Raw genomic sequence first — 17,228 nt, 5'->3', positions numbered from 1 at the left:
GCCTTATAAAAAGGGGTGGGGGTGGGGCTCCAGGGCTTAGTGTAGCCTGAATGGCTACAATGTGCCTGATGACTGTGATGCAGAGGGTCAAAGTTGACCCTCATAGTGCATTATGGGGTGAATCGAACTTCAGCAAAAGTTTGCCTGGTCGCGGCGAACGCGAACCACCAAAGTTTGCCTGGAACCGTTCGCCGGCGAACCGTTCGGCCCATCTCTACGTACAAGCAGCAATTCAAATGTAGGTCAGAGGTCAAGCAAGGGTCTTAACAAAAAGGCAATCCAGAACACACCCAGCAGTACATCACACTACTAATAACTATTATGGGCAAAGAACAATGGCCAAGGCAGACCGTTATAGCACAACGGACCAATCAATGTGAAACTACAATTCTCAGCAGCCTCTAGCTGCTCAAAGAGGAAGGCAGCTATTGGCTGACCCAGCCACCCTAAATCCATTGCGCCCATCTAATTGGATGCCAGGCCGTGCACATGTGCATGCATGCACGGCTTTTGAGGATGTCGTAGCAAACAGAAGGGGAAGCCGCCTGCTCAGACCAGCTACCTGGGTAACAGCGGGAATGCTGCTGAAGGAAATTCATTACAATAGGTATGGGAGGGGCTAAGAGTAATAAAAACTGTTTTACAGTGGTCAGTCTATTGATTTTATTCATATTTCACCTGAAACCAGTCTGGCAATGACTGCCACAGAACAACAGAATACACTCCATTGAGAACATGCACTGAGCCTTACCCGAAAGCCTCTGATCTGAAGACTGGCTATTAAGGCTAAATTATTAGTGACATATGTGCAGTACAAATAATGAAATAATTCAGTGCTGACTTCAAACATCCAATTACGTGTAGAGGAATTAGAAAATAGTAACAAAAAAAAATCCCTGAATAATCATGTAAGCCTACAGTGATCATGACTGATTTCACTTAACTTCCCTACACTTCACTTTAAAAAAATAACCCAACAGATAAATTGCAATAAACCAGCCACAGGTTTATTTTTCACCCAGTACTAAGCGAATGCTTAATCACACGCATAACAATTCTTTTTTTTTAAGCCGCAGCTAACATCTACAGATTCTATCATCACTAGGCATTAGTACATAACGGTTTTGTGGTTGTCGTATGTGGTTATTTGCCAAACTGTTATTCCTGGCATCTTGAGGTATGTCCGCTTTAAGCTAAATATACCATAAAAATAATTGAAAAAGGAATAGAAATAGCCTCAGAAATAATGTATTGGGAAAACATATCTACAACAACAGCTTCATCTCAACAATGTGATTAAAAATGCTTTAAATCCCGTTGAAGACATCTTTTAGCACTGGATGGAGAGTGCCACACTGATAACATTAAATATATCTCAGAAGATGTTGGACTTGTTAGAGTAGGAATTCAAGTAGATTGTAAAGATTATCTGAGGCTGAAACATATTAAAAAGTGTGACTGTAAGAAATTACTCACAGGGAAAAACCCTCTAAATGAGAGTTGGAACAAGGTCAAGAATTGATAATTCAATAAGTCCGGAAAGAATGCTGGGTCACTAAGGTTGACTAAGATAGGACACGTGTGCTGTATTTCTGCATGGTCTAATAAATGGTTTTGACTGTCAATGTACAGTGTTAGCACAGAAATTGTCTAGTAATTTTATACTGAACATTTGCAATTATAAAATGTAATTATAGAATTGACAATTTCAAAACACAGCTACAGATTAGAAGTCCATTTGCATGATCAAATCCTTCAGGCTGGCTTGACACTGCAGATTGATGTTAGCGTTGCGGTGCGCTCGCCGCACTGACAAAAACAGGTCTTTGGGGAATAACGCGTTACTATGTGGTATTCCCCATCTGGCATCCATCCAAGCAGGAAGTGACGCATGCTTGCGGTCACTTCCTCTTTAGGGTATATGGAAGTGCACGGAAACGTATTGTAAAAATATGTTTCTATGTATGAGTGTCGCAACGTCACCGCACGCCGCCGCCAACATTTTTTAAATCCCTGCATCACCATAGACTTACATGAATTCTGGTCCACTATACATTGACACAGATAAGGTCGTTTTGGAAGCGGATCACATTGAGCACTTCCGGTGCACCACACCATACCGAAGGTAATATAAAATGTCTTAAATAAAAAAACAAGTGTCAGCGCCAAGGCAGAAGGCGACCGCAGCCGAGAAGGACAATGTCCAAAAGTCCACACAAGCAATGAATATATAAAGTCAGCGCAGGTCTATAGTAATACAGCTTTCATCATTTTTTGGTATATAGGATCTTCGAACAAAAGGGTAAAGAAGCAAGGCTTACCAGATTCCAATAACCCACATTATAAGGTTGTAAACGAGTTTGATAGGTGGTCCGCAGAACTTTCAAATGGTGTCGTTTCACCAGCGATGTTGCACACTACAGATTCCTCCGGAATATAGTAGATATCCTGAGATCGCAGAGACTCACCAAAGGGGAGTCCAGTAGGATAGTGACATGAAAGAGATGTACGGCACATCTAAGTGTAAACCGTCTTTATTACATAACAAGTAAAACAATTAAAAACAAGGATAAAGGAAAACTCACATACGGGGCCCGTGCACTGGGAACCCCGAAAAAGTAGCGCGCATAAAATGGTCAATAGAAGACCTCAAATAAAATGGTGCCGCCTGTCGCCTTCCCGATATGAAATGTCTTGTCACAGACATCTAATTAACTGATTATATCAATGCATTTTAATGTTGTTCTAGGAGCAAGGGCCCAACATAAAGTATCACTGTCCTTCCTTCCCTGCAAAGTCACTTGTCTATGTCCAAAGGCAAGGCGTTTATCCCCACCATGGAGTCACACCTGTGGTGATCATGGGAGATGACCTACAATAGGATCTGGAAACCTGAGTTAATAGAAAGGCTTCCAGATATCCACAACTCCAAGAGGTTTGGAATGATTATAGGGACAGATTAGTACCCTCTAATAATTGCCAACAGAGTTAAAAGGGAAAATCCATGGAACACATAAAACACTTTAGATATATTTTACATCTCCCAATATAAAAATGCTCTTCACATCCCATGCTAAATCCTCATCTTCCATTTTTGTCATAATCATTGTAAACATCAGTATTGTTGTTGTTATTCTGAATGATAACTCCATATCACCCATCCACTCTATTGTATTATACACAATAGTAAAAAGTGAGCCTCAGTAAAAGCATCTTTAAATCCACAGCAGGAAGGATTGTCAGTTTAATAGAGCAGTAGGAAAACTGGGAACCAAGGGGGATTGAGTCTCTTGACATAGACTGAAAGAAGGATTTATGCTCATGTAGTGCACTATCAAGGAACCTTGTAAGCTGATATTGAAAGGTGGTAGAGTCCTATGTTGGGCGAGTCACCTATTTTGACAATATCAGCTTGCATGGGAAAAGAGTTACAAGTGCAAATCGCGGTAAAATGCAAGATTTTGGCTGCCTATTAGCGTGTGCGAAGGCAATCATGGTTATGTCTTCAGTGTGAACTAGCTTTCATATCACATGCCTTCATTAGGCCATTTGTGCTCAAGTCATGTTTACAGAATAGGCCGCCCACCCAGGGGGCACCGTGGCTACCGCTCTGAGAGAGGTCGAAGACCCGCAACCTGTAGACAGCAGGATGAGAGATTTACAGATTTATTTTTTTCCCTGGAACTAGAGCAATATCTACCCAGTGGTTTTGTCATTACAGTTTTCAAGTTATGCCACTGATGCTGCAGTAACAACATTTTTTTCTACATGTTGTTGCAGTCAATTGCACTTTATTGATTTATATGTATTGCATATATTTCTGTGATACACTTTTTGTATTTCTTATTGCCACATCATATTTTTGCAATTTCATATCGCCACATCATATTTTTATTTACTTTAATATTTAGGTAGTGTGAGCTGTATCAATGTATGTATTACCTTTTTTTTTTTTTTTAAATGAATGATTGTGTGTTTTTAATTGTTTTTATTTGTAGGAGATAAACCTCATTATAAAATTATTGTGTCCTTTTTTTTTTAAATACCAAGTAATATGGACTTCTTTGAACCTGATACTTTTGTTAGGATACGGATTGGTTGAACTTATCTATCAGTCTACATGGACCTTCTAAGCTAGCTCTACTCTTCTGTTTTAGTAATTTTTTCAACATTATAATTAATCATCCATATCTTTTAATCTACTTCTAATTTAAATTACTATATAATTTGGCATGGCAAATGTTCACACAATATAAATATAATATAAATAAAAAACAACCACAAAAATAATAGTTACAGTATGTATAGGGATGGCAATGCTTAGAATTCATGCAGAAGCATGTGATCAGTTTGATCAGCTGATAGCAGGGGCGTTGCTAGCCCCAAAGATCAGTGACACATGCCACGGATCTATTCTTGGGTGCCCCCGTTGTCCCTCAGCAGAGTCAGGGAGGCTGGGAGCTTTAGTGCATCAATTGGGGAAGGGGGAGGGCATGGTGGGTGCTGTGGTGCCATGCTGGGTGATGCCTTTATAGGGGCATGTTGGGTGCTGTGATGCCTTCATGACAGGTCAGGGAAAGCTATGGGGGGCTGCCAGACAACCTTGTGGCAGGCCAGCCCTCCCAGCAGAAAGCCAGACCAGTCAGCATGGGTGAGGGGGGCTTCATCCAACATCTTGCTGGCAGGCCTACTTAGACCGCTGTGAAGTTTGAGTAAGTTTTTCTCTGCCCATAAAAACACCCACATTCTGGTGTGTGGCCACACCCATTTTTTTGGCTGGGGGTGCCTAAAAGTGCGCCGGATCTCTTAGGATCCTATCCATGTCCCTGGCTGACAGATTTGTGTGGTTCTGATTTGCTGCTTATGATCAAGTGTAAAACCAGAAATTCATCACAGAAAATCAGAACCTTACAAAGCTATTATCTGATCAAACTGAGTGATGTCATGCTTCTCCATGAGTTCTCCTAAACATCGCCATTCCCAGTCATGTACTTGATGCTAGTGGAGTTTATGCAGCACATTGGTTGGAAAATTTTCTAATAATGGGTGCTTTAGGAGCTACAAGAGGTTACACTGAACATATTAATCAAAACCAACAATGCACTCGCTCAGGTGAGAAATGATCTGAAACACGTATCACATTTACTAAAACTACAGTACTGTGATCCTGCTTAAATATATATTTTACTTCTAAACTTGGCCACAAATATCCTGCAATATCATATTTGATTAGCTCCAGCATTAGGCTCATAGCATTGATTTACAATGAAAGTATGCCACATAGAATGAAGATGTAGGCTGCAGTATAATGTATCAAATGCTTTCCAAGAAGCATAAAAATTGCTTAAGTAACTGTGACTCAAAGGCAAAGACAAGGTTGAACAACACCGCTCTGGAATGCACCTTGTGATTGTCACAAGAACCTAAGAAATATTCATTAGCACAGTGCTTTCAAGAGACTGAAAACCAACAAATCCCCCTGAAGGCAGGCATTTACTTGGAATCATTTCTTTCATTGTTAAGGAAACTCCAAATAAACGTAAAAGTTGTTTTTGGCAAAAAAAAAATAAAAAATAATGACCCAACTTTAAAATCTTGATAGACATCAAATCCTTTTATTTTTGTCAGTGTGCCCAAAAAATATAATTGAAAACACTTAACTTAATAATCACAGAAATTCTTAGACTTTCTGAATAGCTGTGAGAATTATTGCCTGTGTGTACAGGAATGAATGGGGAAGCATGAGGTAGTATGATCAGGTGATGGAATTGTAGGGTTCTCAGATGCTGGTAGGGTTCTGATATGCTGGTAGGGTTCTGATATGTACTAAAACATTATGTTTTTTTTTTTTACAGAAAATACTGTAAAAGCCTTACAAATCTATCACCTGATCAAACTGATCACATGCTTATTCAGGTGTTATGAAGAAGCAGCAACAGATCATTTAAAATGTATCAAAATCTTAGCACCCAGCATAGGACAAGTGCTGGAGAAGGTAGAAGGCCGCACTCACATTGCATTATGGAAAAAGGCAGCAGGAGCAGCGAGATTGGAATTGACTGGCTTACCTCTAGCCCTGTTGTGAATTTTGGGGGTGGGGATGGGGCAAGGGGGTGGGTTAAAGGGGTTTTAATGTAATGAGTGGTTTAAATGATGAAGACTCTCAAGTAATTTGTCTCTCTCACTCTGAGTTCACATAACTTACAGTATATTTTTAAAACTCGTGGTAATTTTAACACACAGTTACGTTTTAGTTTGAGTCTGAATATGCATGCATGTCATGTGACAAGTTTACTTTTAGGAAAAGTCTTGGAATTTCAAATCATTTAGCTCTCTGTTTAAAAAGAAGTGACAAGAGAATGCACAAACAGTATAAAATGGCCCACAGAACCCATCAGAATTACCATATCAACTGGGAAAAAAGTAATTAGTAGTCTTATGGTTGCTACAGCAACTTCTCAATACTTTGCAATATACAACATTTAACTTGGGAAAATAGGGTGAAAACAAAATTCCGATGATCAGTTTCAGCAGCTTTAAATAGCAAGTGACCTTTTTTTTTCAACATTAAAAATGCAATCATAACCTGGCTTCACCTTGAATATTGTGCTACCTGAGCTAAAAAGAATCAATATATTAATATATCATGTTTAAATTCTAAGCTGGGCCAGAGCAGTAGAAGGATATATGTGCATAACTGGACATCAGCTTCAAGGAAGGCCAACTCTATGAAGCAAGCTATCATAAATATTAATTGATACAACAGTCATTATAGATTGGCTCATCTGGCCCATCATGACACATATTTCTCTAATGATCAGCAGACATGTTGTTGCACTAGCATCATTATGGAGATGCTGTATGTGAATACTCTCTGCTGTCTTCCCAGATCACATGCAATACTTTCATACCATGACAAGTTTGAACAGCTTTAGAATACAGGAGCTAATCAAGTTCACAGGCAGCAGAACTAACAAGGATCCAGTGAATGTCACCCTGATGGTTAATTAGATATTTCTCCCCAAGCCACAGGCCGTGCCATCCAGATAGTCCCATAAAAATGAGGTGAATACATTTGCGCTATGTGTAAATGAATGAAGATATTAAGAACGTAAATGAATATTTTAGATCTGTGACACTCTTTGATGAATCTACTGGAGGCTAAGAATGAAATTAGCATGGTCCAAGAATGAAATCTGAGTATTCATATATACAGATGGTGTGAACTATGCCATGGGCACACTTTACAGCAAAATGTTCCCTTGCTTACTGCAGATGGCTGTTTACACAATTCTGATTACTTACCCGTCCTGCATAATGCATTATTGTGAAGACAGGCCCTTGATCCTTAGATGTGACATTGCCATTGCCATCTTTTACAGATGTGTACACAGTATTTGAATTTGATGTCTCAAGGAGTGACTGCAGTCGCTTGGAAAGGCTTTGTTCCATGGAATGAATAGATTGGCTTTCCTCATCTAAAACAGACAGAAAACCTAATGGCTTCTGAAAAACAAGCACATTTAATTTGGTTTTATTAATACAAGGAAATATAAGGTTCATAAATGATGCATACAAGTAATCCAACGTTTATCAAATTAAACATAGCATCAGTACTTTATACTGCACAAAATATTTACAAATACATATACACATTGCTGGAAAAAAAATATCATTGCTCGACTTTGTTGAATTGTTACATATATATATATATATACACACACAGTATATGCGTGTGTAACATAGGTATGTTCTAGTGGTTGACTAATTAGTCTACTACATGTGAATGCGTAATCACTCAGTTTAAAAAGAAGAAATGCTCCTGTTACCTTGCCCGTCTACATGATAACAAAATCACTTGTGAGAAAAGATCATCTGTTTTATCAGCCCAGTGTTTTTTTCCTTGATTCAGTTAAAGGACAACTGAAGTGACAGTAGTATGCATGCCTGCAGCCCTGCACATTGAGCCATTCTGGCCCATGCCAGATTGCATTGGGAATAAAGGGTAAAGGTGGCCATACACTGGTCGATTTGCCATCAGATTCGACCAACAGATAGATTCCTCTCTGATCGAATCTGATCAGAGAGGGATCGTATGGCCACCTTTACTGCAAACAGATTGTGAATCGATTTCAGCCTGAAACCGATCACAATCTGTGGAGCTGCCACTGCTGCGGCCCCACCGCATACATTACCTGTTCCAGCCGGCGCGAGTCCCCTGGTCCCAGCTGTCTTATTCTCCGCTCCGGGCTCCAGACCGTTCCTGCAGCTACTGAACTTCCTGTCCAAGGGAAGTTTAAACAGTGGAGGGCGCTCTACTGTTTAAACTTCCTGCCGGGACAGGAAGTTCTGTGTAGCAGCAGCCAGTCCGGAACCCAGCGTGGAAAGAAGACAGCGGTGACAGCGGGGACTCGCGCCGGCCGAAACAGGTAATGTATACTCGCTGTATTGCGTCGGTCGTCGGGCATTCGAATGCCGCTATCGACGCACTCCCTGCCCGCCGGCGACCGAGAAAAATCTTCCGCACGGACGGGAATCGACGGGAACGATCGATTTCAGACGGAAATCGATTGTTCTTTCAGCGGTGTGTGCGGCGATTTCACAGCCGATTCGATCACTGTGATCGAATCGGCCATATATCGGCAGGAAAATCGTTAGGTGTTATCCTAACAAATCGTTAAATTAAAAAAAAAATAACAAAAAGTAGATAGATGTCAGTGAAGCAGAAATCAGTAACTGATTTGTGGTGCTGACAAAAACTTGCCAACAGCAATACATTGCCTACCAATGTGTCTTTAATCAGCATCCTAACACTTGAGCTGTTTTAATGCACCAAGAGAATGAAATATCTTGTCTGCATCACAAGTGTTAAATTAGCAATCAAAGCAGCCGGTAAAGTGTTTGCAAAGCAGGCTGGTAATTAACTCTCTCAAGCATTTTTTCGAAACTTCTACAAATAAGGCCCATAGACACGATCCATTCCTTTGAAGACATTTGTAGACCAAGCTTAACGATAACCATGTTTGCATGACCTGAGCATTCCCATTTATGTAAGTGGAGAAACAAAAGTACATAAAACATGTTTCACACTGCACTCTCCAATTCGATGACATAGATTTTGAATATGGTGTATTAGCAAACTGTTCCTCTAGACACACACATTATACATATATTTGAATGAAAAAGACAGTCTTTCCCTGAAAAAAAGGCTCGATGGAGGTGTACTCAAAGTGGTTTTTCTTTGAATGAGACCACTTGTGTCCTTCCTTTGAGGTAAATCCAACACTACCTCCTTTTAAATAGTTTTTAGCACATTTTATACTTTTTGACACCTCTGTTTATCATCTATATAAGTATTATTTTCCACTATTGGGGGAGGGGTATCACCCCGGTTTCCAGTACACTGTAGAGAATGACTTGTTAACCTGAGTGGGGTCGGTTTATTCTCCCCACCTGTTCATACAGTTTTTGCCTTTGAAGTGACCCACGTTTGTAAGTATACTTTGCATTTTGAAAATAATCTTTGAATATTCACATAGTACACTACAGTGGGCTCTCAGTCCTTTTCCCATTTTATATTTTTCAGGTAATCACTATCATAGTATAATGCTGGGAATACACGGTTCGTTTTTGAGCCATTTAGATGGCTCGGTAGATGATTTCTGACATGTCTGATCTCCAGCTCCATCACTTTGCCGCTCGATTTGTGATAGCAGTGAATGGAAAATATAAGAAAAATTAGCGGAAGATAAAAGAATCGACTGCAGAATCGAGCGGCGAAATGATCGTATGAGAGAATTGAGTGGCAAAAAACATGCCGTGTATGCCCAGCCCATTTTTTGGTGGAAGCCAATTAACATAATTATATGTTTTATCATGATTTTACTTTAACATTTGATTCCTGTCTATACTATTTCTTTGATTTCTCTGAGTAAATTGTCACCCATTTGTCCCCATAGCATTTTAAATTCTCATTTAGGGCCTAGAATGCTTAGCCTTGTTTCTTATACCTGGCCGCCCACTTCGCTCCTCCAAACACCTCCTCTTAACCACCCCACGCATCTCGCACTCCCATGCACGACTGCAGGACTTCACTAGAGCTGCCCCCATCCTGTGGAACTCTCTCCCACTGCCCATCAGGCTCGCTCCCAACTTCAACACCTTCAAAAAAGCACTCAAAACTCACTTCTTCAAGGAGGCCTACATCAACTCAACACTGCCCTAATCCTTTCTGCCAGTAACTTCTTGCTGCACCCCCTCCTTTTGTGTCACCAACCCCTCCCTCTAGATTGAAAGCCTTTGGCAGGGCCCTCTCCCCTTGTGTATCATACATAACTGTGTGCACTTTACCCAGAATTTGGAACTTGTTACCACTACCACTCCAGTTTATGATCTGGCGTTGTACTACTGTCTGCATTGTGTTGTGTATCTTTTTGCTATTACCTGTATTTAGTTGTATCTATTGTCTATTACCTGTATTGTTCTGTCACCCCTGTTATCATTGTCTGCAACCTTATTTATTGTACAGCGCTGCGTAATATGTTGGCGCTATATAAATCTAATAAATAATAATAATAATAATAATGGTTTTTGCTAAGACTGAGCAGAAGCAGCAATGCTTCAGAATACCAATTCAGCAAAGGGAGCTGTGACATTATGGATTATTGCAGAAACACAGTGCAGTTGTGTCACCACAAAGCTCCCGTGAAAATTCATAATCTGTGGAAAGACTGTACTAGTACAGACAGGGGCGTCTCACCCACCAGGCAAGTATAGGCGGTTGCCTGGGGCGCCATGAGGTGGTGAGGCGCCATGAGGTGGTGAGGCGCATTCCCCCGCCACTGCTACTGTGACCATGTTTTTTTTATATTATATTACCTCCCGACTCAGTCTCCGGTGCTCGGCACGCTACCATGTGCTCAGCAGTGCCTCCACCTCCACTTCTCCCCAGCCAATAGAGAAATCAATACTGCTCTTCTCTGCCAGGCTCCTTCTTTAAAGCCGTGCCCCTTCTTCTCAGTAGCCACACAGGTAAAGTGTTTATCCCGTGTGGCCCAGCCTTTAACTCTGCCTCACGCCAGTCAAACCAGGAGCCAGCTGCCAGCCAGCTTATGCCCCCGACAGTCTGACCCCCCACCTGTGTCACTGGCTACACACAGACACTGGAGCGAGACAGTCAGGGGACAGATGCAGTCACAGAGAGAAGAATGTGATGTGTCCGTGTTGGAGCCCCGCCCCCGCACAAGACAGCAACACAGCCCGGGAGAAGGGAAGTTTCTGCTCCAGAGTATGATGGGAATTCCGGCTCTTCTCAGAGAATTGGCTCTTCTGAATCGGCTCCCATTAAAGAGCCGGCTCTTATGGCTCTGAATCGGCTCTTCATTAAATATCACTAAACACCACTCAGAATCGGAGTAAAAGCCCCGCCCCCGTCTCCATGACAATTCCAGACTGCTTCTCTGACTGGGGCAATCCCTCCTGCTACTGCTCTGCTCCGCCCCATACACTCCTACAAGCTGCAAGAGGAGGACTACATCTCCCAACATGCCTCAGCGCCCTTTATTGCAGAGCAAAGCAGAGCTCTGTGGGGCGGCTGAGGCATCGGCTCTTTCAAAACTGAGAACCGGCTCTTGTCGTTCGCAGCAAAGCCGGCTCGTTCGCGAACGACCCATCACTACTCCAGAGATGATAAGCTGCATGCACAGGCAGAAGAGAAGGTATGCAGGCAGGCTGCTAAGAACACTTCCTGTCCTGTGTGCAGACTCCCAGTACTGTTATAACTGCTAGAATGTGTTCTGCTCTTTTGATACTAGAGTTTTCTTTGAAAGCTGGTTAGGCTGTAGGCTGGTAAAGCTGTAAACCTGTGCTTTAGTGCTGTGCTGTCTCTCCCTCTCCCCTCTCTGTTCATCTGCCCCCTCTTCCATCTTATGCTGTCTCTACCCCTCTCTGTTCCTCTGCACTCTCTTCCATCTTATGCTGTCTATCCCTCCCCCTCTCTGTTCCTCTACCTCCCTCTTACATCTTATGCTGCCTCTCCCTCTCCCTCTCTGTTTCTCTACCCCCCTCTTACATCTTATGCTGCCTCTCCCCTCTACTCTTTCCCTCTGCTCGGATTACGTGTATTTTCTGGTGAAACGCTTCCACATTACGATTATTTTCTGACAACGCTGCCCCATTACGATTATTTTCTGGTGAAACGCTGCTGCCCTATGATTAATTTCTGGTGAAATGCTGCTGCAATAAGTGTATTTTCTGATGAAACGCTGCCACCTTACGAATATTTTCCGGTGAACTGCTGCTGCAATAAGTGTATTTTCTGGTGAAACACTGCCACATTACGATTATTTTCTGGTGAATTACGATTCTGAATTACGATAATTACTATTATTTTCTGATGAAACACTGCCGCATTATTATTTTCTGGTGAAACGATGCTGCATTATGATTATTTTCCTGGGGGGGAGGGGCTTGGGGGGGGGGGGGCGCCGCAGGTTTTCTCGCCTGGAGTGACAAAATGACTAGAGGCACCCCTGAGTACAGAAGCAATGACAGCTCATTCTGGAAGATAAAAGGCAGGAGGAAATAGATAATGAATAAACGGACTGACACAAGACCCAAGGGGACAGAATCTGAGCTACTGCTATGAAATCTGTGGTCATTTTATAACATTTCATTCTCGCTAATATTTGTTATTCAAGCACTGCATTTAAGTGATTTAACCACCCTGGCGTTCTATTAAGATCGCCAGGGCAGCTGCGGGAGGGTTTTTTTTAAATTAAAAAAAAACTATTTCATGCAGCCAACTGAAAGTTGGCTGCATGAAAGCCCACTAGAGGGCGCTCCGGAGGCGTTCTTCCGATCGCCTCCGGCGCCCAGAATAAACAAGGAAGGCCGCAATGAGCGGCCTTCCTTGTTTTGCTTACATCGTCGCCATAGCGACGAGCGGAGTGACGTCATGGACGTCAGCCGACGTCCTGACGTCAGCCGCCTCCGATCCAGCCCTTAGCGCTGGCCGGAACTTTTTGTTCCGGCTACGCTGGGCTCAGGCGGCTGGGGGGACCCTCTTTCGCCGCTGCTCGCGGCGGATCGCCGCAGAGCGGCGGCGATCAGGCAGCACACGCGGCTGGCAAAGTGCCGGCTGCGTGTGCTGCTTTTTATTTCACTAAAATCGGCCCAGCAGGGCCTGAGCGGCAGCCTCCGGCGGTGATGGACGAGCTGAGCTCGTCCATACCGCCCGGCTGGTTAATACCTTGCATGTTCTATACTCTATTTTGTTTTAAACTTTCTGTGTCATCTGGATGGCATGTTGGCATGGTGCTGGGATTTCTATTTCAAATCTAGGCCAGGATTATATATGCACTAGTGACCTTAGCCTGTTTAAAAATGGGCTAGGCCGGCCACAACACATATTAGCGCACATGTGCTCGCCCCTTCTGACCCCGTCCTCCCCCAGCTCTCTTCAGTGTCTCTGCGTCCCTCCCTCCACGTGCGCAGTGCAAAAAAGCACTGACACACGGACATGGGACGCAGGGACACTTGCTCTTTATTAGGTAGGATGGACAAGACACAGAACATTTATATTACGCTTTTCTCCTGGTGGACTGAAAGTGCCAGAGCTGCAGCCACTTTGGGCACGCTCCACGGATTAAGACTCTTTACTGTTTTGCATTAAAGCTTAATCCGGGATTTGAACCCTGGTCAAAGGCTCAAATCCTACATCAAAGGCAACAGCCTTACCAGTTCCCTATTCAGCTGACCCTGGAGCTTGTATGTTCTTTGTATGCTTGCATGGGTTTCCTCCAGGCACTCTGGATTCCCTCCGCATCCTAAAAGCATACTGGCAAGTTAACTGGCTCTCCCGTAAAATTGGTCTTAGCCTATGTTAGGGGACTCTTGTAGAGATTAGATAGTGATCACCTCTGAGACTTGACTATAAAACTATGTAAAAACACTGCAGAATACATAAATACCATATATAAAGGTAATTAATCTATTGCCCTTTTTCCTTATGACATGCAACTGGTCTGTATGAAAGAATAGTAAAAAAAAACAACATTTTTTTTAGTTTCTATCTACCGAGACATTTCAAGAACTAGAATTTATTAGGCCATGAGTAGAATTGGGAGCAGATTTGTAACTTAAATTACTTTAAAAATGGTTGTTCATCAAAACATATTGTAACTGCAGATGTTTTGAATATACCTTGAACTGTCTGCCTTTTAAAGACACCTGATATTAGACTGAGTACTTCAAATGCTTTGGTGACAGCTTCAGAAACAATGAAATGTGTGGATTCTGAGTGGGAGTAACTGCTTATCATTGCTGACACAACTGTGGTGAGCATGCCAAGCTTATAGCAAGCCATTTACATATAAGATCATGTACAAACATGTATATGCAAGGGAATCTAGATGGCATCTAAAAATGTAATTCAGCAACTGATATCATTTAGGAAATCTATAAAAGGAGACCTTTATGCTCTTTTTTTACATTACAAGTAAAGACCCACAACAACAGGCCTAACAATAGGCGTGCTTCCCTGCCAAAATCCTATTTTCCTGTAGGCTCCACACCATCTTCATTTCTGCTGCCTTGGTATTTCTTGGCCTATCTCCACAGGTGTGGCTTCTATACCTCTCCCCTTACCATTGACCTGACTCACCTGACTTGTGCCCTTTGCCCACATGACCACTCCATTGCCCTCACTAGAGCAGTAAATGGTCAGCCCACCCAAAGACAACATTTACATATTATAAGGTTAAATTACTCAGTGGGCTCTTAAAGTGACACTGAAGCAAAAAAAAAAGATTCAAAATAATAATATGATGAATTGTATGTGTAGTATGGATAATTAACATAACATTAGTAGCAAAGAAAATAGTCTCATATATTTATTTTCAGTTATATAGCTTTTTTAATAACATTGCAGGAATCTCTGATATTTGCAGTTTACAGACTACTCTCTGCCTTTTAAACTATGAAACAGAGCAGAGCTATGAAGCAGAGCTAATGACCCTTTGAACTTTCCTCTGCAGTAAATCCTTAAACAAACAAGAAACAGTGAGAGACAGGTTGAGATAAGTGCTACAGCACTGTAGCTGACCTAAGTGGGGTCAGAGAACTCAGAGAAGCTCTTTTGCATAGATAACAACTGAAGTTTCTTAACTCTTCCTGTACTGTAAACAATATGAGACTTATATCTGTGCTACTAATTTTATCTGTACTACACATAGAAATCATTATCTCATATGTTTATTTTCACTTCAGATTCAGTTTCTAGCATGCTCAGTTGGCTCTGACTCCTTGCTACAAACACTAAGGCCTCATTCACATTGCGTTCCAATGGCGTTGGCCGGTTTTTGATGCCTTTTTTGCGATTTCCGGCAATTTCTGTGCTCTTCATTTTTTGTAAAAGCGCTTTTCTAAGTGCTTTTGAAGAGTAATTGTGTTTTTTCACTTCCTGACGATAGTCAGGAAGTGAACTCATTGAACTGAAAAATAATAAATACAATGTATTTATCCTTAAAAGCGCTGGGAAATCGCTATGCAAAGCGCTTTCACAAACGTTTTGCAATTTCCCTATACCTTCCATTGAGGCAAAATCACCCCGAAAATGCAGCGTTTTTCTGAGTGGGTCGGAAACAAACCGCTTAGATGTGAACTCTCTCAGAGAATCATTGCACAAGCGTTTCTAGGGTGATTTTGAAAATCACCTGCGCTTAAAAAAACCCAAAAATGCCTCTAGTGTGAAAGAGCCCTAAAAGCTGGTTTAATTCTCCCTGTTATACTTCATACTGTAAAGGCGGAAAGTCAGCAGCTCTAGTATGGCCTTTTTTTTACTGAGATCACTAGAAGCACTATTCAGCCACTTACAACATGTCTAACCTATGTAAGTTTTTACTGTTCTGCAGTATATAAAGCTTGTGAACATCTATGTATTTGTTGTAATTTTTTTAGCATGATATATTAGTATTATTATGCAACAGGACAATCACAAATTATTAGGGTTCTAGTGACTTAGCCCATTTAAAAACGGGTTAGGTCTGTCACTAATACCGCCGCGTGCATGCGCGTGCCCGCTGTGCGCCCATCGCACACGCCCACCCGACGCAAGAGCGCGCATACGCACGCCCACCCCTGTCCTCCTCCGGTTCTCCGCAGTGTCTCTCCGTCTGTCCCTGCACATGCTCAGTGCAAAAAAGCACTGACACAGGGACGGATGCAGGGATATTAGGGTTTTATTATATAGGATGTAACTTAAAGTGGTACGAAACTCAAAATGTTTCTATGCTCTAAAAGATTATTTACAGTATAATGCTGGGTACACACAATCCTATTTCCCATCCAATCAATTGAAATTGGACGATTATTTCCGTTATGTCTGATCTGCTCCCAGCCGATAATGGGATAGAATTTCTGAAGTTATCATGGGAAAATCAATCTCATTATCAGAATCAGGAGCAGTTTGGATATGTACACACAATGCAACTTGCTGTCAGATTACTCGTTGATCAAACAGGATATTACATCGTGTGTACGCAGCATAAACCATAGAAGATAGGGCAAATTCTGCTCCACCTCCACTGCTATGACAGTGCTGGAGCCAGGCGACTTGCTTCCATAGACATAGAAAAAGAAGGAAGTTCCGCACGATGTCTGTAGCAAAAAAATGGTCCAACTTTGTAGCATCAAAAGAGTTGACAACGTTATATTTTGTTTACATTCTTATTTCAGCTAGAATTAGTATACATTCCTGGCAGTGCTGAAACCGAGGGCTGAGAAGTGATCACTGGATACATTATTATATATAAATATAGCAGCTATGCAGTAAAATGCAAAGGCAGCATTCTGAGCAGATAAACTGTACTTTGGGAACTTGTAATATGTAAATGGACAATAATACTTGTGCACAAAAGCAAATATGATAACTGCATGGGTAATAAAAAGTAGAAAAACACATTTTATGGAATATTATGTCAGAGTGTAAGCCCGCTTTAAGATGTTATTTATGCAATATGAAATATATGAATATTACTAGTTAATAGTCTTAAATAACCACACACTTTTGTGAATAACCCATCAACTACATACTATAAGCCTGTGGTCCATCAGTGGATTATAATGCAGTGAAACTATCTGGGATGGCTTTAGATTGTTAGGACCCAATTTCCCAGCATTCACCTAGTGCTGCAGTACACAGAGCTTGATATTAGACATTTGATTGGAGG

At 41.7% G+C, this 17,228-nt stretch overlaps 1 protein-coding gene across 4 annotated transcripts in view; it reads right to left on the bottom strand.

Annotated features, from left to right (window-relative positions):
• MYO16 (myosin XVI) overlaps nt 1–17,228 on the bottom strand; it is a 490,337-nt gene that overhangs the window by 137,653 nt on the left and 335,456 nt on the right. For all 4 annotated transcript variants that reach the window (XM_068268029.1, XM_068268033.1, XM_068268031.1 and 1 more), the window contains exon 23: nt 7,306–7,506. In XM_068268029.1, coding sequence (XP_068124130.1) covers nt 7,306–7,506 — 201 coding nt within the window. The remainder of the gene's footprint in view (nt 1–7,305; nt 7,507–17,228) is intronic.

Source organism: Hyperolius riggenbachi, chromosome 2 (assembly GCF_040937935.1).
Source record: "Hyperolius riggenbachi isolate aHypRig1 chromosome 2, aHypRig1.pri, whole genome shotgun sequence".
Taxonomy (NCBI): domain Eukaryota; kingdom Metazoa; phylum Chordata; class Amphibia; order Anura; family Hyperoliidae; genus Hyperolius; species Hyperolius riggenbachi.
The sequence above is the reverse complement of the archived record's forward strand: the minus strand, read 5'-3'. Positions and strand labels throughout refer to the sequence as shown.